Consider the following 20,350-nt stretch of genomic DNA (forward strand, 5'->3'; position numbering starts at 1 on the left):
CCCCACCCACGCCATGTCTAGCCACCCCTCCCTCACGCGTCGTCCCGCCTGTCCCCGGCCCTAGCGGCACGTCGCTCCGCCCCGCCGCTTCACGTCCCGCTACCTGTCCTCTAGATGCCGCCTCGTCCTCTCGTCCCACCCAGAGTCTCCCGGCGACTTCGCAAGTCGCCTCGCCCCACGTCGCTCCGAGCCGCCTCACGTCGTTCCGCTTGCACGTCTTCCCGCCCCACGTTTCCCCGCCCCACGTCTCACCGCCAACGTCACCCCGCCTCGCGTCACCCGGTCGGCCGTCGCTCGGCGGACATGTGGGCGGCTCTCGGCAGGGCCGGGGGGCTCCAGGTGGGGCTCTTTCTGGGCGGCGCTCGAGGCCTGCACAGCTCGCCGGTCTCCTGCGGCAAGAACCTACTCAAGAAATTTGCTTCGAAAACCAAGTACTGTTCCCCGCGTGGGGGCGGGGGCGCCGGGGATGGTGGCCCGGGATGGGGGCTCCGCGGGCGGGGGCTCGGCGGGGCGGGGGGTCGGCGGGGCGGGGGGCTCGGCGGGGCGGGGACTCGGCGGGGCTTGGGGCTCGGCGGGCGGGGGGCTCGGCGGGGCCTGGGGCTCGGCGGGGCGGGGGAGTCCTCGGGAGGGGGCCTCCGCGGGACTGGGGGCTTCGCGGGCGGGGGGTCCGCGGGGCGGGGGGTCCGCGGGGCGGGGGGCTCGGCGGGCGGGGCGGTCGGCGGGGCGGGAAGCTCCGCGGGCGGGGGCGGGGGGTCTGCAGGGGGGGTCCACCGCCGGCGCGTTGGCCTGGCGCCCGAGCTCCCAGCCGGGTCAGTAAGCGCAGCCTCTGCCTGTTAGGTTAATGGTTGTTGAAAGCTCAACAGGGAGCGCACCTCTCACAGTTAACGTTTTTCCCACCCAGCCTTTTTTCTGTTCTTTTGCACATCTGTGATGGTAAAGTTTTAAGTCTTCTAAAAGCTAGCAGTGCATCATGAATTTATGAAGCAAAGTGATGTATACATTTACAGTCCATCCTGGGTCCGAGGTTCCAATCCTCGGATTCAACCAACCTTGGATTGAAAATGTTCCGAAGAAATTCCAGAAAGTTCTAAAACACAAAACCTGAACTTGCCTTGCTGGAAACTATTGACGTAGCATTAAGTAACCTAGAGATGATTTAATGCATCCGGGGGGATGTGCGGAGGTTACATGCAGATACAGCGCGTTGAGCATCCTCCAATGTTGGTATCTTTGGGGTCTTGGGACCAGTTCCCCACAGGTACTGAAGGATGGTGATTCTTGTTACTAGAAGAAGTTTTTCGGGAGAGTAGTTGGCATCACATAGAGAAAAGGAAGAATTTCCTTTCCATGTTAGTGATTTCTCTGTGGGGTTAATGTGAGGAATAAAGAAAGCTTGTCAGGATAGGTTTTTTATGATGAGAGATAAGTATAATAAAACAGGTTGATTTCATATCATTTTAATTCAATTGTAGGTATGTATATATGTATGTTTTTGTTTTAATACACTTTTTTAAAAGTTTAAGGTTTACAGAAAAATTGGCGAAGATGAGTAGAGTTCCCATATAAGCACACTCAGTTTTCCTTCTATTAACTTCTTATATTAGTGTGGCACATTTGTTACAATTGATGAACCAGCATTGATACGTTATTATTAACTAAAGGCCATGCTTTATTCACGTTTCCTTAGTTTTTCCCTAACGTCTTTTTTCTGTTCCTGTATCCCATCCACGGACCGCATTACATTTAGTCGTCATCTTTTTAGGCTCCTCTTGACTGTGGCAGTTTCTCAAACTGTCCCTGTTTTGATGACCTCGACAGCTTGAAGAGTACTGGTTAGATATTTTGTAGGATGCCCTTTTGTTGGGATTGGTGTGATGTTTTTCTCTTGAGTATACTAGGGTTTGGTTTAGGGGAGGAAGACCACAGATGTAAAGTGCCATTTTCATCACATCCTATGAACACATGCATGCTCTCAGCATGGTGTACCACTGTTGATGTTGGTCTTGATGACCGACTGAGGTCATTTGTGTCTGTCAGGTTTATCCACTGTAAAGTTACTGCCCAGCCCCCCAGTTTCATACTGTCTTCTTTGGGGGGAAGTCACCGTACGCAGCTCACACCTTAGGAGTGGGGAATTATTCGAAATTCATGAATTATTCGAAATTTTGCAGGGGAGATGTGTCTCTTTTTCTCCATTTATTAACTCATCAGGATGGACTCACGGGTTATAATCCAGTACTACTTAATTTTGCTCAAGTTGTTCCAGCTTTGACCATTGGGAGCTCTTTCAGGTGGTTCCTATATCCCTTTGACACACCCCGTTGTAACGGGGTTTTGAAGTAGTTTTTAAATTAGAAAACTTTTTTTTTTTTTTTTAGCACTTCCTTACTTTCTGGCACCACAGGATGCCTCGGCCCTAGAATCAGCCATTTCTCCAAGGAGCTCTGGTTCCTTTATTGGAAACAGGCATCAGAAACCATGATCTGAGAGCTTAGTATGTTCGCTGCTACTGGGGTGTCTGTCTTTTAGACCCTTCCAGCTGACAAAGCAAAAAAAAATATGTGTTTAGGTTAATCCCTGTGTCTATGTTTATCTAGAAACGTTTCTGCGTGTCACCACCTGTAGCTGTAATAAGTGAAACTGGAGTTTGTACTGATGTCCAGCCCTAATCCACTAGCACACGGATCATTCTCACTTCCTTCCCTTGCTTGTCCGCAGCAGCGAGGAGCCTGGATCCCCCCCATCTGCCTTCTGTTTACTTAGCTGTTCAGTCCCAGTGGATGTGTGGCGGTATCAGTTGTTAAGCCTCCCCCGGGAAAGAGCTTTATTCAGTAGAGGACAGTGCTCATGTGCAGTTTGGAAGGTGTGTGTTTAAGGTCCTCGTTCTCTACCTTTGGGACTAGAGGTAGACTTTAGGTAAAAGTTACGAGCTTGAACTGAAACTGTCGTCTGTCTCTCCCCACAACCCGTGCTGCTCTCCGTTGGGTATCTAAATCTTTTAGGCCCCTAGTAACCTAATTTCTATGTCCAGGGCTAGCCCCTTAGAAACGGTTATGGTGTTAGCTTTTGTAACTGTTTCTTATTTGATTGCTGTCAGTATCCAGCATAGTTCTTATCTTCTCCCCATAGGAAGAAGTTTTGGTATGAAGGTCCTTCCTTGGGCTCTCACTTGGTAAGTATAGAGTAGTAGCGACGAGCCACTTGAGAATCTCGGTGGGTGTGAGGCTCCAAAGGTCGGCAGCTCTCCAGCCCTTCCGTTTCAGTACTGGAGGGGACGGCGTCTGTGGATACTGGAGGGGACGGCGTCTGTGGAGGTGGGACCAGATACACTGGAACCACGGAATTTTTACCTTTAAAAAAAAATTACACTAGGGGACGTCCTGGCGGTCCAGTGGTTAAGGCCCCGCACTTAGGCTGCAGGGGGCGTGGGTTCGATCCCTGGTTGGGGAACTAAGATCCCACGTGCCGCATCGTGCGGCCAGAGAAGAAAGAAAACAAAATTTACGGGATGTCGTATCTGTTATCAAATTCTAATATGGTAATGTCCATTCATTGTGTGTGTGTGTGTGTGTGTGTGTGTGTGTGTGTGTATAACACAGATATGTGTAGATACACAGGCATACCTTGTTTTATTGCATTTCCCAGATACCGTGTTTTTTACAAATAGAAGCTTTATGGCAACCCTGCATTAGCAGGTGATGTTAGCATTTTTTTAGCAATATTTTTAATTAAGGTATGTATATTGTTTTTAGACATATTGCTATTGCACACTTAATAGACTACAGTATAGTGTAAACATAACTTTTATATGCACTGAGAAACCAAAAAATTCGTATGACTCACTTTATTGTGATATTTGCTTTATTGCGATGGTCTGGAATGAACCTGCAGTATCTCTGAAATATACCTGTACTGTGAGAGTTTATGTAATGAATGGTGCTCGATAGAAAAAATACACTATATACTAGAAACCACCGAATTGTACTTTTTAAGAGGGAGAATTTTATGCTATGTGGATTATATTTCAATAAAATTTTTTTTGGAAAAAAATATATGCTTGGCAGTACTCTTGATCTTTAAGGGGTGGTAGGTAAAATCTAGAAGGGCCCTGGTCTGTAAAATAAACTGTATCTTCATGAAAACTAAGATGGCCGAGAATGACCTTTATCGTCAGTTAGTACAAGTTTATGTACAGTTGTAACGTTGCCTGTGTGTCTGCCTTTCTTCTTAACGGAGACTCACAAGCCGTCCCAGTGGGCATCCCTGACCAAGAGCACCTCCAAGAGAGCCAGGAGGGAAGACCACGTGCGCCTGAGGGCCCTGAATGGCCTCCTCTACAAAGCGCTGACTGAGTTGCTGTGCACCCCGCAAGTGAGCCAGGAGCTCTGCGACTTGCACGTGGCGCTCTCCAGGGTAGGCCTCGGGGCCAACGAGGGACTGCGGGCCTCGCGCCTCTGCCGTCGCCTGACAGTTAGAGAAGGCGGAAGGGATGCTCAGTGTGGCCGTCTGGGTATTAAGGAGAGGAAGGTGCTTGTGGGGTGCGAAAGCAGGTGTCTCGCTGTGCACGGGTGGCGGGGGGGATCTTTGCCCAGACAGCACCGAGGGTGCTCAGAGCCCAGTAAGTGATGAAATGGGGCGTCTGAAGGTCTGGGGGTCAGATGAGTGGTGGATGAGCTGCCTTTATCTTGGTGTAAAGACCCGGGAGGTGGCTCCTGCCGTCTGTGCCCTCAGAGCGGAGCGCGTCCAGCCCAAGGGAAAGGACGAGGAGCGGTAGCAGAGCTGAGGCACTTCTGTGCGTGGGGCTGAGGCTGGGGTCAGCTCAGGGCAGGTGCAGCTTCCGCCTTGCCCAGCGCTGCGCTTGGGGCACCGGCCCTGACGGCCGGTGCCTGAAGCCAGGACTGCCCGAGAGTTAGTGCTGCTCCCCTGACGCCCTCTGCCTCCCAGGGCCCCGGTGAGCTGAGAGTAACTGGGGCTGGGCTCAGGTCTCTCTGACTGCAGACTTCTCCGCCTGCCGCGTGTTCTGGAGGACGACCGTCTCTGAGGCTCGGAACGCAAGCGTGGAGGCCGTGCTGCGGAGGAGCGCTGCGCCCATGAGGTGAGGCCTCTCCTCGGCCCGGCCCTGCCTTCCCGCCGGCTCTGGTCACTGTTTCCTCTCCTCGGCCCTGCCTTCCCGCTGGCTTTGGTCACTGTTTCCCCTCCTCGGCCCTGCCTTCCCGCTGGCTCTGGTCACTGTTTCCTCTCCTCGGCCCTGCCTTCCCGCTGGCTCTGGTCACTGTTTCCTCTCCTCGGCCCTGCCTTCCCGCTGGCTCTGGTCACTGTTTCCCCTCCTCGGCCCTGCCTTCCCGCTGGCTCTGGTCACTGTTTCCTCTCCTCGGCCCTGCCTTCCCGCTGGCTCTGGTCACTGTTTCCTCTCCTCGGCCCTGCCTTCCCGCTGGCTTTGGTCACTGTTTCCTCTCCTCGGCCCTGCCTTCCCGCTGGTTTTGGTCACTGTTTTTGCTTCTAAGGAACATTGGGGAAGCATTTTCTTGAATTTCAGAGAGGAACTTACACCTTCATATAGGCCACAATCTAGGTCAGCAATTCTCGAAGTGGGATCCCGGGTCCCCAGGGACCCCTGAGCTCCTTTGTAGGGGGAGGTTGATGAAGTGAGAGCTTGTTCACCATGAGGTGTGGTTTTCCGTTCTCACCGTGTTGACGTTTTGTACTGAAGCCATGGGGGTAAAACGGCTGGCCCCGATGTCCCGGTGGTCATCGCAGCGTCGGCACGTGCTTGTGGTCGTGCCCTGCCAGCTTTATTTAAGGATATCCGTGATGCGTGTCTCAACCCTTTGGCACGTCTTTTTAGTATCTGTGGTGGGAAGTGTGCAAGAAGCTCTGATGGTTGTCTCGGAAAAACACTGCAGTTGCTGATTGTGACCCAAAATAGACACTTCACTTGAAAGAACAAGTGAACCAATTATGGTTATTCAGATGTGGGTATAGGACAGACATTTTCTCCAAAGTGAGCAAAGTGAACCTGTCACTTCAGGGGCACAACTGACCATATTTGTTGCCAGTGGTAAAATGTAAGCTTTCAGTGAAAATCAGAATTTTAGAAAACTTGTATCCACCACTTTGAGTTTGATAGCTTCATGGTACGTAAGACCCTTTTGATGAGATTGGAGGTGACGTATTGTAAAATACATCATCATTCTGAAAATCTGTGTGACTTGGTGAACGAGTCTTTTCTAAAAGACCAAGGCATGGGGTTACAAAATCACACATGGGGAGAGATCAATTCAAAGGGCAAGAGGGCCAATGGATTTTAATGTACAGAGAATGCTGTTCATTGATCTGGTTTCAGATTCCACATTGCAATCTTTAATAAACTGCTATTTGTTGAGTTTTTGTGTAGCATCAAAGAAGATCTACACTTTTCTGAAAGGCTGTTCGTATACTCTTTCCTTTTCAGTTACAGATCTGTGTGAGGCCAGATTTTCTTCTATTTTAAACAAGATAACAGAACAGATTGAATACAGATACAGAGATGAGAATCCAGCTGTTCCATTATGCTAGGTATTAAAGGAATTTGCAACTACATAAGCAATGCCACTCTTCTCATTAACTTCTTTTAAAATATAGTAGTTATTTTAAATGAGTTAATAAATACATATTTTTACACTTTTCAGCTTTCATTTCTAGTTTGGTATGTATTGGTAGATGTAACCCACATAAACAAAAGGTCTTTGGCCTCCTCAGTAATTTTTAAGAGTATAAAGGGGGTCCTGAGACCAAGGATTTTGAGAACCGCTGAGCTGGGTGAGAGTAAAGAAGCTACTCAGTTTTCTCCTCAGTCTTAAAGATGCAGAGACCTGGCCGAGCAGCCCTCAGGACTGGAGTTCCTGCTGTTTTCTGATTAGTTTTTAGGTAACAGAAAATTCAGTTGAACAGAATGTCCCTTTTCCCAACTCTTTTGATCACCAAGTTTTAGTGTAAAGGTTTTCCCATAACTGCGTCACTGAGCAGATGTGCTGTGTGTCACAGCAGTGTTTTCACTGGATACTTGTCACCCCTGGATCTGCATGTATTGCATGACTGGGTAATACGAAGATCGTTTCTGTGTCTGACGTCCGGGAAGCACAGGCCAGCAACCACACTTCTGCGGCGCTGTTGCCTATGAGTGTCGGTCGGATGGAGGGACGAAGCACTGGCAGGTTGTTGGTGCCCAAACCACAGAGCCCTGGCCACAGTGATGCCCAGGAACGTCCCAGGTTCACGTCAGACTATTTATAAGGATCTCAGAAGTTGCACTTAGAGAATTAAAAACAATCGTGATCATGCATTTTGTATCCCTGTTGAAATGTGGCAGTTGGCTAAGGAAGACTTTTCATCTTTGAAGAATGTGATAAGCAAAACTCATGCCTCGGGGCTTCCCTGGTGGCCCAGTGGTTGAGAATCTGCCTGCCAATTCAGGGGACACGGGTTCGAGCCCTGGTCCGGGAAGATCCCACATGCCGTGGAGCAACTAAGCCCGTGCGCCACAACTACTGAACCTGCCCTCTAGAGCCCGCGAGCCACAACTACTGAGCCTGTGTGCCACAAGTGCTGAAGCCCGTGCACCTAGAGCCCGTGCTCCGCAACAAGAGAAGCCACCGCAGTGAGAAGCCTGCACACCGCAACGAAGAGTAGGCCCCATTCGCCGCAACTAGAGAAAGCCCGTGCGTAGCAATGAAGACCCAACGCAGCCAAATAATAAATGTATTAATTAATTAATTTTAAAAAAAATCATACCTCACCTCTTTGTGAGATGACATTTTCTGTTTCTTGCACTGTCACCCCTCCACCAAGTGTCACCTGTGACTGCACAAATCTCTTTCTCCAGGCACCTTTTGATGTCCCAGCAGACCCTGAGGAACATGCCGCCAATAGTGTTTGTTCAGGACAAAAAAAATGCAGCTGTAGTGGAGGTAAGGCTTTTACATAATTACCTTTTTAGGATGTAAACTTTTATATAGGTAAGATTTTAAATTTAATTTTTAAATATTCAGAAGATAACGTATACAGTTTTTAAAAGGTACTAGAAGGGTACAGATGAAAAGTAAGGCACCTGTGCCCTTGTTCTCAGCCCTGTTCCCCAGAGGTAACCACTTTGTATGGCTTTAATGTTTTAATGCTTGTCGGTATAGCCCTAACTAGTAAAGCAGATCCCTCTCTCCCTCTCTCAGTTTACAAACTTGAAGCAGTCAGAGCTGCCCTCCTGTGCTTACCTCCTTCTCTCACTTCCCTAGATTTCAGTCTGTCTATAGTTGCTTTACACTGTTAAGGCTGACACATGTCCTGTCCTGTAACTGTAATTGTTTCATAATTATTTTCCTTGTTTTAGGTATAGGTTAATTATAAAGGTTAAAAACCTGCTAAAACATACATACGTTTTACTCTGGGTGGTGGTTACTTTGTGGTTATTAAGGTATGTTATACCTTTAAAAAGTTTACCGAAGAAAACAGTAGCATTTACGGGATTATGATTAGGTGCCTGTTACTCACTGTAGGACCAGGTAGTATTTAGATCCACAGAGGGGGAAAAAAAATCTAGGTGTACATTGTTGTCTTTTGTTGTTCATGATATAAGCGATACTGAAAACATTATGTGGGTCATAACCTTGATAGATGTGTGATTTCCTAGCTAGAAAGGGGAACAGGAGTGAAGTTGCAGTGCCGCTTACAGCTCAAGTCATGGGTGTGCTGTGCAGATACTCAGCAGGAGTCCCGGGCACGTGGGGTGGGGCTGGTGGGAGGACCCGCCTGTCTCAGAGGATGAGCCCTCTGCTGACTCGTCCCTCTCTCTGTGGAGGAAGAATTCAGAGCTGCAAGGTCCTACCTGGCTGTGTGGGTTCCTTTCCAGAAAAAGTCACTGGAGGGAGGGAGGTGCATGTGCGCTTAGGCGTTCCCTTATTCCAGAGGCTGTGCTGATGGGCGTTTGCATTGGACACCTCTAGCGTCCGTCCTGCCCCGTGTGCTCCGGGGAAGTGGCCACGGGTCGGACACGTGCCGCGCGGTGATGGTGGGTCCTGCACGTGCCCCGAGCTCAGCTGTTGACCTGGGGGCCAAGGGACGGCCAGGCCTCGGCAGGCGCCTCAGAGTCCCGCAGTGTCTCTCTCACTGTAGTGAGGAGTGAAGGCTGGACCAGAGGGGTTTCTGATTTGGGTAGGTGATCATTTGAGGGCATGGTCATTGCTTTCCCTGGCGTAAGTCAGGGCAGTGTTTTTCAAACACTGTGTATGTTTTTAATAGATTTAAAGTCAGCCGTTGATAAAGCACTTGGCTAGAGACAGAAATTTGAAATTGGGAGTCCTGGACGAAACTTTGAGTCTTCTATCAGTCAGTTTATTTCTGTCTTATATTGGTTGCACCAAAAATCACAGGTAGCTGCAACTGCTAACATGTTACCAGATTCAGCAGCTTACTTTGCATTCTCAGGATAGTCTTCAGGTCACCGGTCTGGACGTTTGAAAGAGGACTAGTAATAAGCTCTGTCTAAACTGAACCCTGAGTAATTCAGCAATATTGATGGTACTGCCAATAAACACACGCAGAGGTGCTCGTCAGGAGAGCAAGAATGAAAAGCAGCTTCCAGCGCACACCCCTCCGTGAGGGCTTTCCTTACAGGGGTGAGGGTGCGAGCGCCGAGGGGGGAGGCCTGGCGGGAGGGCGGCGCACAGCGCCCCGGTGGAGACGCCGTCCCCGCGGAAGCTGAGTCTGTGACCCTCGAGGCCCCCCTCCCCCCGCAGTACCCACGGACACGGCCGGGAAGGTTGGCACAGGGTTTCTCGCGAGTGCAGTTAGCAGAATGGACGGACGTGCTCTGGAACGGTCACCTGACCCACCTCCCACCAGACGTGGAGCCAAGGAAAGGCCACGCTCTGAGTGCTTCTGTTCATAAAACGTGCAGGAAAAGCCTGACTAACCTTTGGTGATGGAAGTAAAAGTAAAGGCTGTCATGGGGAGGGGAGTGAGCAGGAGGGGCCTGAAGGAAGCTTCTGGGGTTCGTCTTCTGAGTGTCGCGGGGGTGTCCACAGGTGGGTTCAGTTTGTGGAATGTCACTGAGCTACACTTAATGATTTGTGTACCTTTCCCATAGATGTTACACTTCAGTCAAGAGGTTTTTAAAATGTTGATTTTTATTGTAACTATAGAGGGAAAAACTTTTTTTATCTGAATTTTTAAGGGAAATACATAAACTCTGACACCAGTATTGTGGTACACGCACACTCGTCTCCGCGCTGACCGTCAGGCTTCCGAGAGCAGGTGTCGGGCAGCCGGCGCCCACTGCACAGGGTCTGGCCCGCACCATCTGAGCCCAGAGCTCCCCTTCCACACGAGAAGTTAGCCCGGTGGCCTGTGTTAACGTGTTAGAATTTGAGGTTGTGTTTGGATTTGGTTCTTTGTTAATAAAATAAGCTTTACCGAGGCTTAATTTATGTTGAGATGTGCCTCCTTTGACAAACGCATACCTTTGTGTCATCGCCGGCCCTGCTCACCCCGGTCAGCTCTCCCCTACCACCCGTCTGATTTCAGTCACTATAGGTTACTTTTGCCTGGTGAGATTTCTGTAATTTCACGTGACTAGAATCGGGATGTTGTCTTTTGCATCTGGCTTTGCTCAGCGCAGTGTTTTTGAGATCCATCCGTGTTGTTTCATGTGTAAGTAGTTCCTTTTTTATTGGCAAGCAGCATCCAGTGTACAACTGTACTGCAGTTCACTTACCCATTCCCTTTTTGATAGACATTTGTCTTTTTTCCCAGTCCTTGGCTATAAAGAGTGAAGCACTGTGAACATTTGTGTACAGACTTTTGTGGATGTGTGTTTTGTTTCATTTAGGTCAGTTCCTAGGAGTAGCAAGTGTATGTTTAACTTTCAGAAAACTGCCAGGCCGCTTTAACCACGGCCGTGCCGTCGGCACGCCCACCGTAGTGTCAGGGTTGCTGAGCCTCACATCCTCGCCAGCCCCTGGGGTTGCCATCCTGATGGTTTACACTTGCATTTTCTTTTTCTTTTTTTTAATTTTGGCTGCGCTGGGTCTCTGTTGCAGCATGCCGACTCTTCGTGGCGGGCTTCTCTCTAGTTGCAGTGTGAGGGTTTAATGCCCCGCGGCATGTGGGATCTTAGTTCCCCGACCAGGGATGGAACCCGCGTCCCCTGCGTTGGAAGGCGGATTCTTAACCACTGTGCCACCAGGGAAGCCCCCTAAACTTGCACTTTCTTGATGACTAATTATATTGTGCATCTTTTCACGTGCCTGCTGGTCCTTCCTCCTTTTGTGGATCAGTTAAAGTCTCTTGCCCATTTTTAATAAGGTTTGCTTATTATTGAGTTGTGTAGGTTCATTGTATATCTGGTACAAGTCGGTTGGCAGAAATCTTCATTGTGAATATTTTCTCCCACTTTTAACTTCGGAGGAGGCCAGTTTGTCCTTGTTCTGTAGCATCGTCAGTCCTGTTCCTGGTATTTTCTGTGGACTGATTTGTCTCCAGTTCTGCTTCTTTTCGCCTTTGTGGTTTGATGGGTGTGTCACCGGTTGGTGGTGATGCTTTAGTTCCTGCGTATGACAGGGCCCGGTCGTGGACCAGGCTCGCCTGGGCTTGCATTGAAGCAGGAGGTCGGGTCTCAGTGCACGGCCCCAGTAGGACGACCTGGCGGCAGTCAGAACAGACGCGTGAAGGTGGAGAGGCCCTCGGCGGGCCCTGCCGAGGAGCAGGGTTTGTCCCCAGCGTAGGACCCTCAGCCCCGGCAGGACCGGAGCCACACGCTGGACTTCGGACACTCACGTTACCACACTGGGGGGCTCCCCCGCCGATCCTGTGGCAAAACTGAAGCGTTTTATAAAACTCCGTTAGGAACCAGTAAGCGTTAGTAATTCAACTAATAGTTAACTGGTTTCTTTGTAGATTTGACTAACATTTGCAAGTTTTAAGTGTAGTTTTTAAAAAGCCTGAGTTCACCATCAGAGAAGGTGTGATGAAGGTAGCGGGCGTGGGCAGCGTCCCCGGAAGGGACGATGTCGGGCGGGCTTGAGGCCTGTGGCCGAGCTGGCGCTGGGCAGCGGGTGCGCGCACTCAGCTGGCGCCCGGCTCCGGCGCAGGCAGTGGCGTGGCTCGAGAGTCACCCTCTGTCTGTTCCTTTTCAGGTCGATCGGTTACTGGCCGTTGCTGATTTTGGACCCCCGGATGAAGAAGACTTTGTGCAAGACGATTCCAGGTGATACGTGGGGGCATATGTTTGGATCCGCGCAGACGCCCAGGGGTGGCCTCGCTGGTGCCCACAGCAGCTGCACCTCCTGCCTGTCCCCAGCCAGGTGTCGAGGGGCGGCGGGCCCTGCTCTGTGCCCTCGGGTCTTGCCCTGGGGCCCAGCCCGGTGTCGGCGTGCAGCGGTGAACTACCCAGCAGCTGGGCGAGGCTGTCAGGAGGGCCTTGGGGGCCCACACAGACGTGCCGGGGCCTGGCCTCAGTGCTGGCAGCAGCGGCTCTCCACCCCCTGGGCGCACTGCTGCCTGGCAGGTCCTGTGCTCGCACTGAGGGAGCATCGGGGAGCAGTAGGCCTCAGGGCGGGCCTCTGAGGAGGTGGCCTGAGGATTCGGGGGGGCGCCGCTCCGGGTGAGGGAGCAGCTGCACCGCGTGTCTGGCCTGTGTGCCATAGGCCGACTGGGCCAGCATCACAGGGGCGCCGGCAGGGCCTCGGGGTGGGGGCCCCCAGCCCGCCTGCCGCCCTCGGGCCCCTGAGCTAGAGCAGAGGCTCCGGGCGGCAGGGAGTCCCCGGGTTCCGGACCAGCAGTGAGTGGGCGTGCGCAGAGGCAGGTCGGGAGCCCCTCCAGATCAGAGAGTTGGGTTAGAGGCGTGATGTGGCCACATTTGGGCTTTGAAAGGATTGCTCTGCTTTTGCTCTCAGGATACACTCTTCTCTTTTGCTCCGTCAAGTAACCTGAGCGACAGATCTAAAGACCCCTCCCCCGCCCCGCCCCCCCAATAATTCTGTTTAACTAGCCTAGTGCACTAGCCATGTTTAAGTGGGGAAAAAATGAAAACGCATTTAATGTCAGTATACAATGGCTGCACCAGAAGTATGCTGGCCTGAGCCACGCACGGGCTCCAGGAATGCTGGCCGAGGGGTTCTGGACTGGAGAACGCCAGACCAAACCCCACTTCTGTCCAGTTTCCACCATTTCCCTTAGAGAGGTGTTAGGACAGTGCATAAGCAAATGGCTGTAGGAAGTATTGTGCATGGTGTGAATTTCTTCTCCCCTCCAGCGACCCCGAGGCCCTGGACACTGCATCGCCGTGTGATACCCTGGGCCCTGCCGCACCCTCGAGTCTGTGTGGGATCGACCACGAGGCTCTCAACAAGCAGATCCTGGAGTACAAGAGGAGGAGAGAGAAAGGGCGTGGGAGCGTGGGCCCAGCGTGGCTGGAGCACACGACTGAGCTGATGAGGAAGAGGAAGGCCAAGCCCCGCGTGGACGACGACCTCTCTCCCAAGGGCTGCCTGTGGGAGACGGGGAGTGACGAGCCCCTGGACGACGGGGCCCTTCCCGAGGAGCACGGCCCGGGGTACGCATGGGGGCTCCAGGGGCAGAGCGGGAACCAGAGGCAGAGAGAAAGGATCGCGGATCCTGACCCGCGCCCGTGAGCACACGGAGACCCGCGCTGCTGGTGCCCCCGGGACGCCCTTGTGCAGGTGCACGCTGAGCTGTGCGGGTGTCATCCCTGAGCCCTTCCGACCTGTTGCTGTGCTGCAGTGAGAGGAGGGCGAGGCTGTGAAATCTCCGAGGTCCGTGGCGTACGGTCCGCCCTCCGTATTTGGGGTTCCAGGCTTGCATGTTTGCTAGCTCGCTAGAGTTTCTCCACGGCCCCCAGATCCACGCTTGTGGCACTTTCGTGGTCATTCTTGGACACGCCAAGACCAGTGGGATGCACACGTGGCCTTGTGGTCACACGAGGCACTGCTCCGTCTGCTTTGTTCATCTCGGGCTGTGAACAGCCGCCCTCTCTGATCGGGTTAGCGCCACGTTAGTGCCTTCTGACAGAGATTTCACTCATGGTGCCTACGTGCAAGAGGCCGTGATGTGTCTCCTAGAAAAAGCACGTGTTAGATGAGCCTCGTTAGGAAATAAATAAATCATTTAATTCTGACACAGAAACATTGTCCTGGGCTTGGGGCATCTCCATTTCCCAACTAACATCAACCTTGAAACACTGAAAATGATAAAGTTCAGATGATTGGAGAAAGGTACACTATTAAGCTAAAGCAAGGAAACCTGTAACATGGCTTTTCAGGGAGTGTAATTTCCCTTCTTGTAAACTGTTTCGGGAAGGAAAGCATTGCCTTGCCTCTGCAACAGTGGCAAGCCCCAAATGCCACTTCCCTGTCGGCATCTGGGACCAGGTGCGGTGCCCCAGCAGGGATATGGCACCAAGAAGCTCTGTCTTTGCTGGGACAGTGGCCCCCACTGAAGGGACAGCATCACGGGACGCCCCTGTGGATGCACCAGGCACGTTGCTGCGTGAGTGGTGCTTGTGTGGTCCTGCCCTGGAAGGGTGCACGTAGCCTGCGTGTGGGCTGTTTCCATCAGGAGGGTGGGGTGCTTACATAGCCTCTTCTGACCAGAGAAGAAGTGTCCAGAGGGAGGATTGACCCGTGTTAAAATGTACACGGGATGTGTCCTGATCAGGTGTGATAAGATGACAGACTTGGAAACTGCTGCCTTGAAAGAAGAGTTCTGGACGCACAGCTCCCGAGAGGAGGGGTGCACCACGCTGCACGGGGCCCACGAGAAGCACCAGGGTCTGTCAGCAGGCCGAGGGTGAGGAGGAAGCGTGGCGGAACCCGTCTCGTGGCTCCTGGAAGAAGGAATGGGCGAGGTAGGGTGAGCAGGTCTGGGCAGGCCTGGGGTTGGATAGCTTGAGTCATTTCAGCAGGCTCTGGGCTCTAGGGGTGGCCTCCAGTTGTCCACTCCCTGGCCCTGGGGTGACCTGGGGCAGAGGAGACCCTGGCCTGGGAGGGTCAGAGCTGGGAGGACTCCGGCTTGGTAGGTTTGCGTATGAGTGGCGTGCTCATAGGTGTCCCCTGCCACCCCTAGGAGTTAGCCAGCTTGGGAAGGGGTCTCTTCCCAGCACACAAGGCCCCCAAGATGTCGAAACATTACAGAAAATAAAAACCGTGGTTAATACCCGACAGCACTGAGCAGTCTTCTCCACTGACTGCGTCTGGGTCTCCACTGCAGAAAGTGCCCAGATCCCAAATCGCGAGGGGCAAGCATGGTGGCAGGCGCCAGTCAGCAAAAGGCGATCAGTGCCCCAGCCCTGTGTGTGCAAGAAGCCGGGACCGTAGGAGAGGCTGGTGCACGATGCCGCTTGCCCTTCTTCCCGCCTGTGCCCCAGCCTAAGTTCTCTATGAAGTTAAACGGCAGGAACAAGGGTTTTTTGCTCAGACCAGGATTTTTTGGTTTTGCTCCATACCCTTACAGGAAGGAGTTACAATGGTTTGTAAGGGTGCAAGAGGGGCCAGGAATCAGACAGACGGTGTAGAAGGAAGGAGCCTGGAACGTGACCCTGGATGTCCCACACGGGCCCTGGAATGGCGACGCCGGGACGGCTGATCCCTGACAGCTCTGCGTCCGCCTCAGGCGCCTCACCCCAAGTGCAGATGCCGTCTAATAGCTGCAGGCACGCTGCACGTTTGGTGTGAAAAGAGACAAAACTGAGTACAGGACGCACCCAGTCCACCTTTCGTTTCATTCAAAGGGCGTAGAACTTTGCTTCCTCGAAGCACGTGGAAGGAGCTCCCAGGCTGCTGGACACGTGGAGCTGGGGAGTGGCCGCTCAGATGGGGGAGCTCCTTGCCCTTCCCAGTACCCCGCCCTGTGCACCTCTTCCGTCTGGCTCTTCCTGGGTTACATCCTTTCGTAGTAAACCAGTGACCTGCAGGTGGAGCTTATTAGCAACTTAAACTTACTGAAGACAGAACAAAGGGACTGACTATGGATATCTTAGAAAGGGCTGTCTGAGCAGCCAAAGAACAAAGCTGAAAATGACCGAATATTGTAAAACTTGTAAAAACACCCAACAGGAAAGAAAAATTGACAGTCTTCCAGGGGAGCTCTGCCCATGAAAGACAGTTACTTGTAGTCTTGAAAAACTTCATGTTCTTCAAAAGGGTTTTTGTACCTTGAGTTTTCCTCTGATGTCTTGGCCTTCCAAGTCCTATCAGTAAAGTTCAGAATACCTAAAATTTTTTTACGGCATCTTCTGTTCAAGAGTTTGTGATACGTATAGTTTTGTTTTCTGGTTTTTTTTTTTTTAATAAAAAGAGTAAGTACTTTTCATCATATGTTTTAAAAAGCATATTCAAGTCATCACCATCAGAACTGACGTATCTAAGCTCTAGAGTAAAAGATGAGGAAAGCCTAAGCAAGTGAACTGCCCCATCGTTTACCTGCCTGTGGGTTCAACACCAGCCTGTTGAGAGGTGTGGACACCCCTATCCGAAGGTTGCATTTCAGAATTTGTTCAACACTTAATTGAAGGTTATCAAAGCTATGTAAAATGGAACACTGGAAAGAATAATGCATCATGTGACAAAATAGAGCTCAAATTTGCCTTTCAGCAGTTCGAGATGAAGAACCAAAATCTACCAGATGAAATTTGACAGGAATACACATAAACTCCTATGTTTGAGATTTAAAATGTTAATTCTTAAACTACAGGATTGTGGGTTAGGTGAAAAGGGTCTGGTGGTCTCACTGTGTGAGTTCTGGCTGAGCTGAGGCGGGCGCGCTGCTGAGGGAGTGGATGGAAGCTGCGGCCTGGCCGGGGCTGGCCGTCACTCTGGCATCTGACACTGTGGAGCCGAGTTCAAACAGGACTTCGATGGTAGGGGACGATGCCCTGGGAAGGGTTGGGTAAGCCTGCTGTGAGACACGCAGGGGAAGCTGCAGGGTTATTCCGTGGTAGAGGGGAGCCGAGGCCAAGACGGGCAGCAGCTGCCGAGGAGGAGGCCTGAGCTCCCAGCCTGGGGCACCTGCAGGTCCGCTTTGAATCTGCATGTTTACCTTGAGATGTTACTTCTGTTAGAAGCAAAGGCTCCTTGCTAAGTGTTTGACTCACACTTACCCCTCTTTTCCCCAGCCCCCCCACTTGTCACCCCCCTGCAGGAGTGCTTCTCTCCAGGACCCCTCAGCACAAGAGGCCACTCAAGCCACAGCCCCGTGGACAGAGTCCACACGTGCGCACGGCCTCCGCTCCCGGGGCCTCGCTGCGCTTGCTCCCGCGGCTGCATCAGGGCTCGCGCCCTTCCCGCTGCTCCCACCTCTCCTGGTGAGGAGCCCACACTCCCGTAACCCAGTCCCCAAGGCCCTGAAATGTGAGCGTCAGCCTCTCGGGCAGAGCCACGGTCCTCGAGACCTGCTAGGCAAGACTGAAGCACGTGTCGATCTGCCAGCAGTGGACTGCTGTTCAGGTTTGCCCCAAGGTCGAGGGCAGACGTTCTCGCTGCTCAGAGGAAGGAGAAGACAAACAGCAAACGCAGGAGTGGCTTTGAGGCTCTTTCTCACCCTGTGCCTGAGAAAAGCAGAGAAGAGACAGATGCGGAGCCAAAAAATCAAGACAGACATTGGTCATTTGGATCACTGGAAAAAATCAGGGTTTGAGGGTGAGTGGGAGAAGCAGAAAGAAGACAAGACACAGATTCTCTGCATACAAGGAGGACGGAGCCCCGGGTCACCCAGGTCCGACTGAGGCGGAAGTGGCAGTGTGCTGCAGAGGAGGGCGTTTCAGCCATTTGGCTCTTAAACCTGTCGCCCTGGGTTCAGTACTTGGATCTGACACTTGGTGGCTGAGTGGCCTCTGCTCCGTTTTCTCCGTGGTCGGGATACTGGTGGCATCCGCCTCACAGGTCACTGGGAGGACTGCGTGGGTGGCACGTGTCGCAGCACCTAGCAGAGCCTGGCACATGGCACATGGTATGTGCTCCACCAGTCCCAGTTCTCGATGCTGCCTTCCTAGGGCTGTGGTTTCAGCGACAAGTAAAGGGATTGAGGGGGGCGCTTGGTTCCGCCATGTCCGTTGGTGGAGATGCACACAGCCTACCTCGTGGGCACGTGCAGCGCAGCACCGTAGGTGCCCCTGGCTGGAGCTGGCTGGGCCTCTGCAGGGTGGGCCCACAGACGTGACGGAATTGTACACGTGGCCAGGTTTTCATGTCCTTGGGACGCGAAGATGAAAGGAGAGGAGATCAAAGTCTGCCTGTTAGAAGTGAAATTCGTTGATCAGAATCCAGAGCACTAAGGATACACCTGAAGCGTCTTATTTATGCAAACATCTCTGCAACCCCAAAATAAATCCTGTTGGGAAAGCAGAAGCACAAACAGCCTTCTCTCTCAGGTTTTGTCTTTGGAACATGAGTGCCCCTGTGTGGCTCTTCTGCATTAATTTGAATACCGTCCAGCACTAGACTTGAATAAAACCCGAACAGGAAGCTGAATGTTGACAAGTTCTTTTCATTCTGGAAAGTGAAGCTTAGTGTGATTCTTAGGTGTGGACTCCTTATAACCGCCTATGTTGAGATTCCCAAGCTGCGGCCACAAGTCCACCCGGTTAAGCCCTCAGCTGGTCATGGGGTCTCAGGAGCCCCCTTCGGAGGAGATGGGACTCAGACATCCAGGATAGACAGTATGGAGGAGATGAAAAGAGGCAACAGAGCATCACACAGTCCAAGGCCAGTGGTCAACAAAGACCCATCAGGTCCCGTTAAGGACTTCTCTGTTTCGTTTCCAAGCCTACCTCCCCAGCGTGGCTCGTTTGCAGGCCTCAAGCCCCACGTGCTCGGATACATTGCCTTGTCTTTCTGGATGCCTCCTGGGCATTTCTGATGCTCCTGTCTTGCCAGGCTGAGACCAGAACTCACACTCATGCCCTCAGAGGCCGAAGAGATGACGTCTCAGTTCTGCATGAAAATTCACGGCGCTGCAGTAGTATTCACATTGAAGAAACGACGTGTCATCTACTGCTTGCATTGGGAGGAACCCCTGCTTTGCAGCGGTAACAGCACCAAACTGGCCAAGTCTAGCAAGATGGCAGCAGAATTCCAGCTTTCCTAGATCTTGGGGTGCCTTCGCTTTTTAATCCCCCCCTCCAACACACACACTCTCAGTGCAGTGTCTTAGTGCAAGAGTCTTGGTAGCCTTCCCTGCTACTGGGCCTTGGTTTCTGAAACTGAATCTTGGTGCGACGAGTGTTGGAGGTGGGGTGGAGGGAATTGTGCTTCTTTCCCTTCTAGAACAGGAACTATGCAGATTGGAGCATCTTCCAGATTTTGGCCATGCAAGGTGTCAGGAGTGATTCTCTGTTCCCCAGATGCAGAGGGCAGATGGGAGGTACTGTCACATTCCCTTGGGGATGGGTGCTCCGGGTGCCCAAGGACTCACTTCTAGAAACATCCAAGCAGCAGCTCCTTTCCCTGAGAAAACTTAAGCTCTGTCTAACCAGGCACTTCGCTGGACATGCTGTGTGGGAAGCAGTTCTGACTCGGCCTTTCAACGTGTCCCTTTACCCTCCGTGAAGTGCACACAGGTAATCAGACCAGTGTTAAGAGAACTCCCTTCCCTTCACAGCTCTGAGGAATCTTTGGTGGAAGACGGATGTGGGACGTCTCATTGTGCCACGTAATCCAAGATGACATGCAGTCACTATACAACTACTGCTGAGATCAGAATCCAAGTGTTCCTGGTAAATGTGGATGCAATCTAATTTACATCTATTTTTTAAAAATAGGTTTTCAGTAACTGAAGGAAAAAAATGTAGCCTACAATATTTCGTTTAGCTCTGGATAACGGTTCCCAGTTTTATAGAATGCAGGTCCCTGCAACACTGTTTTCTGTACTTATTTTCAAATTCACTTATGCATAGCACCTCTCAATGTGGAGCATGACATTACTGGGTACAGCTTTTTAAAGTAAGCTGTTCTGGGAAGAATGTGTATAGAAGGAACTCTCAAATGTCCAGTAAAGCCTCTTCACTCAGCCCCAAACATAAAATTCCCCTCTGTGCCCTCCACTGCATGCAGATGGCTCATGCACTGGCTTTGGAGAAGTGCTTGATGCAGGTTCTGCAAAAATTAGTGAAATGCAATGGGGAGAGATGCCCCTGCAGCTGGCAAACATTCAGTGTGGGGCGGGGGCTGGTGGGCGGGTGCTGAGCCGCGTCAGAAGAGCAGCCAGCTGTGTTCGTACCGTGACCAGCATGATGGTGGCATCTGTGTTGCGTGGGCTGGTCCTTCCATCTGGATAAGTGGAATTCCCAATGTCAGTCCCTGCTCAGCCC

At 51.8% G+C, this 20,350-nt stretch overlaps 1 protein-coding gene across 2 annotated transcripts; it reads left to right on the forward strand.

Annotated features, from left to right (window-relative positions):
- Nucleotides 1-58: 58 nt before the first annotated feature.
- RBFA (ribosome binding factor A) lies at nucleotides 59-14,172 on the forward strand. 2 transcript variants are annotated; one of them, XM_059894044.1, is made up of 7 exons: nucleotides 59-431; nucleotides 3,130-3,171; nucleotides 4,233-4,413; nucleotides 4,983-5,095; nucleotides 7,862-7,946; nucleotides 12,165-12,235; nucleotides 13,283-14,172. In XM_059894044.1, the coding sequence occupies exons 1-7, from the start codon at nucleotides 115-117 to the stop codon at nucleotides 13,659-13,661; spliced, it is 1,188 nt and encodes a 395-aa protein (XP_059750027.1). In that variant the 5' UTR covers nucleotides 59-114; the 3' UTR covers nucleotides 13,662-14,172. The 2 variants fall into 2 exon arrangements, with proteins under 2 accessions (XP_059750027.1, XP_059750028.1); XM_059894045.1 differs by having other exon boundaries at nucleotides 61-431; nucleotides 3,130-3,172; nucleotides 4,237-4,413.
- Nucleotides 14,173-20,350: the final 6,178 nt, after the last annotated feature.

Source organism: Balaenoptera ricei, chromosome 14 (assembly GCF_028023285.1).
Source record: "Balaenoptera ricei isolate mBalRic1 chromosome 14, mBalRic1.hap2, whole genome shotgun sequence".
Classification (NCBI taxonomy): domain Eukaryota; kingdom Metazoa; phylum Chordata; class Mammalia; order Artiodactyla; family Balaenopteridae; genus Balaenoptera; species Balaenoptera ricei.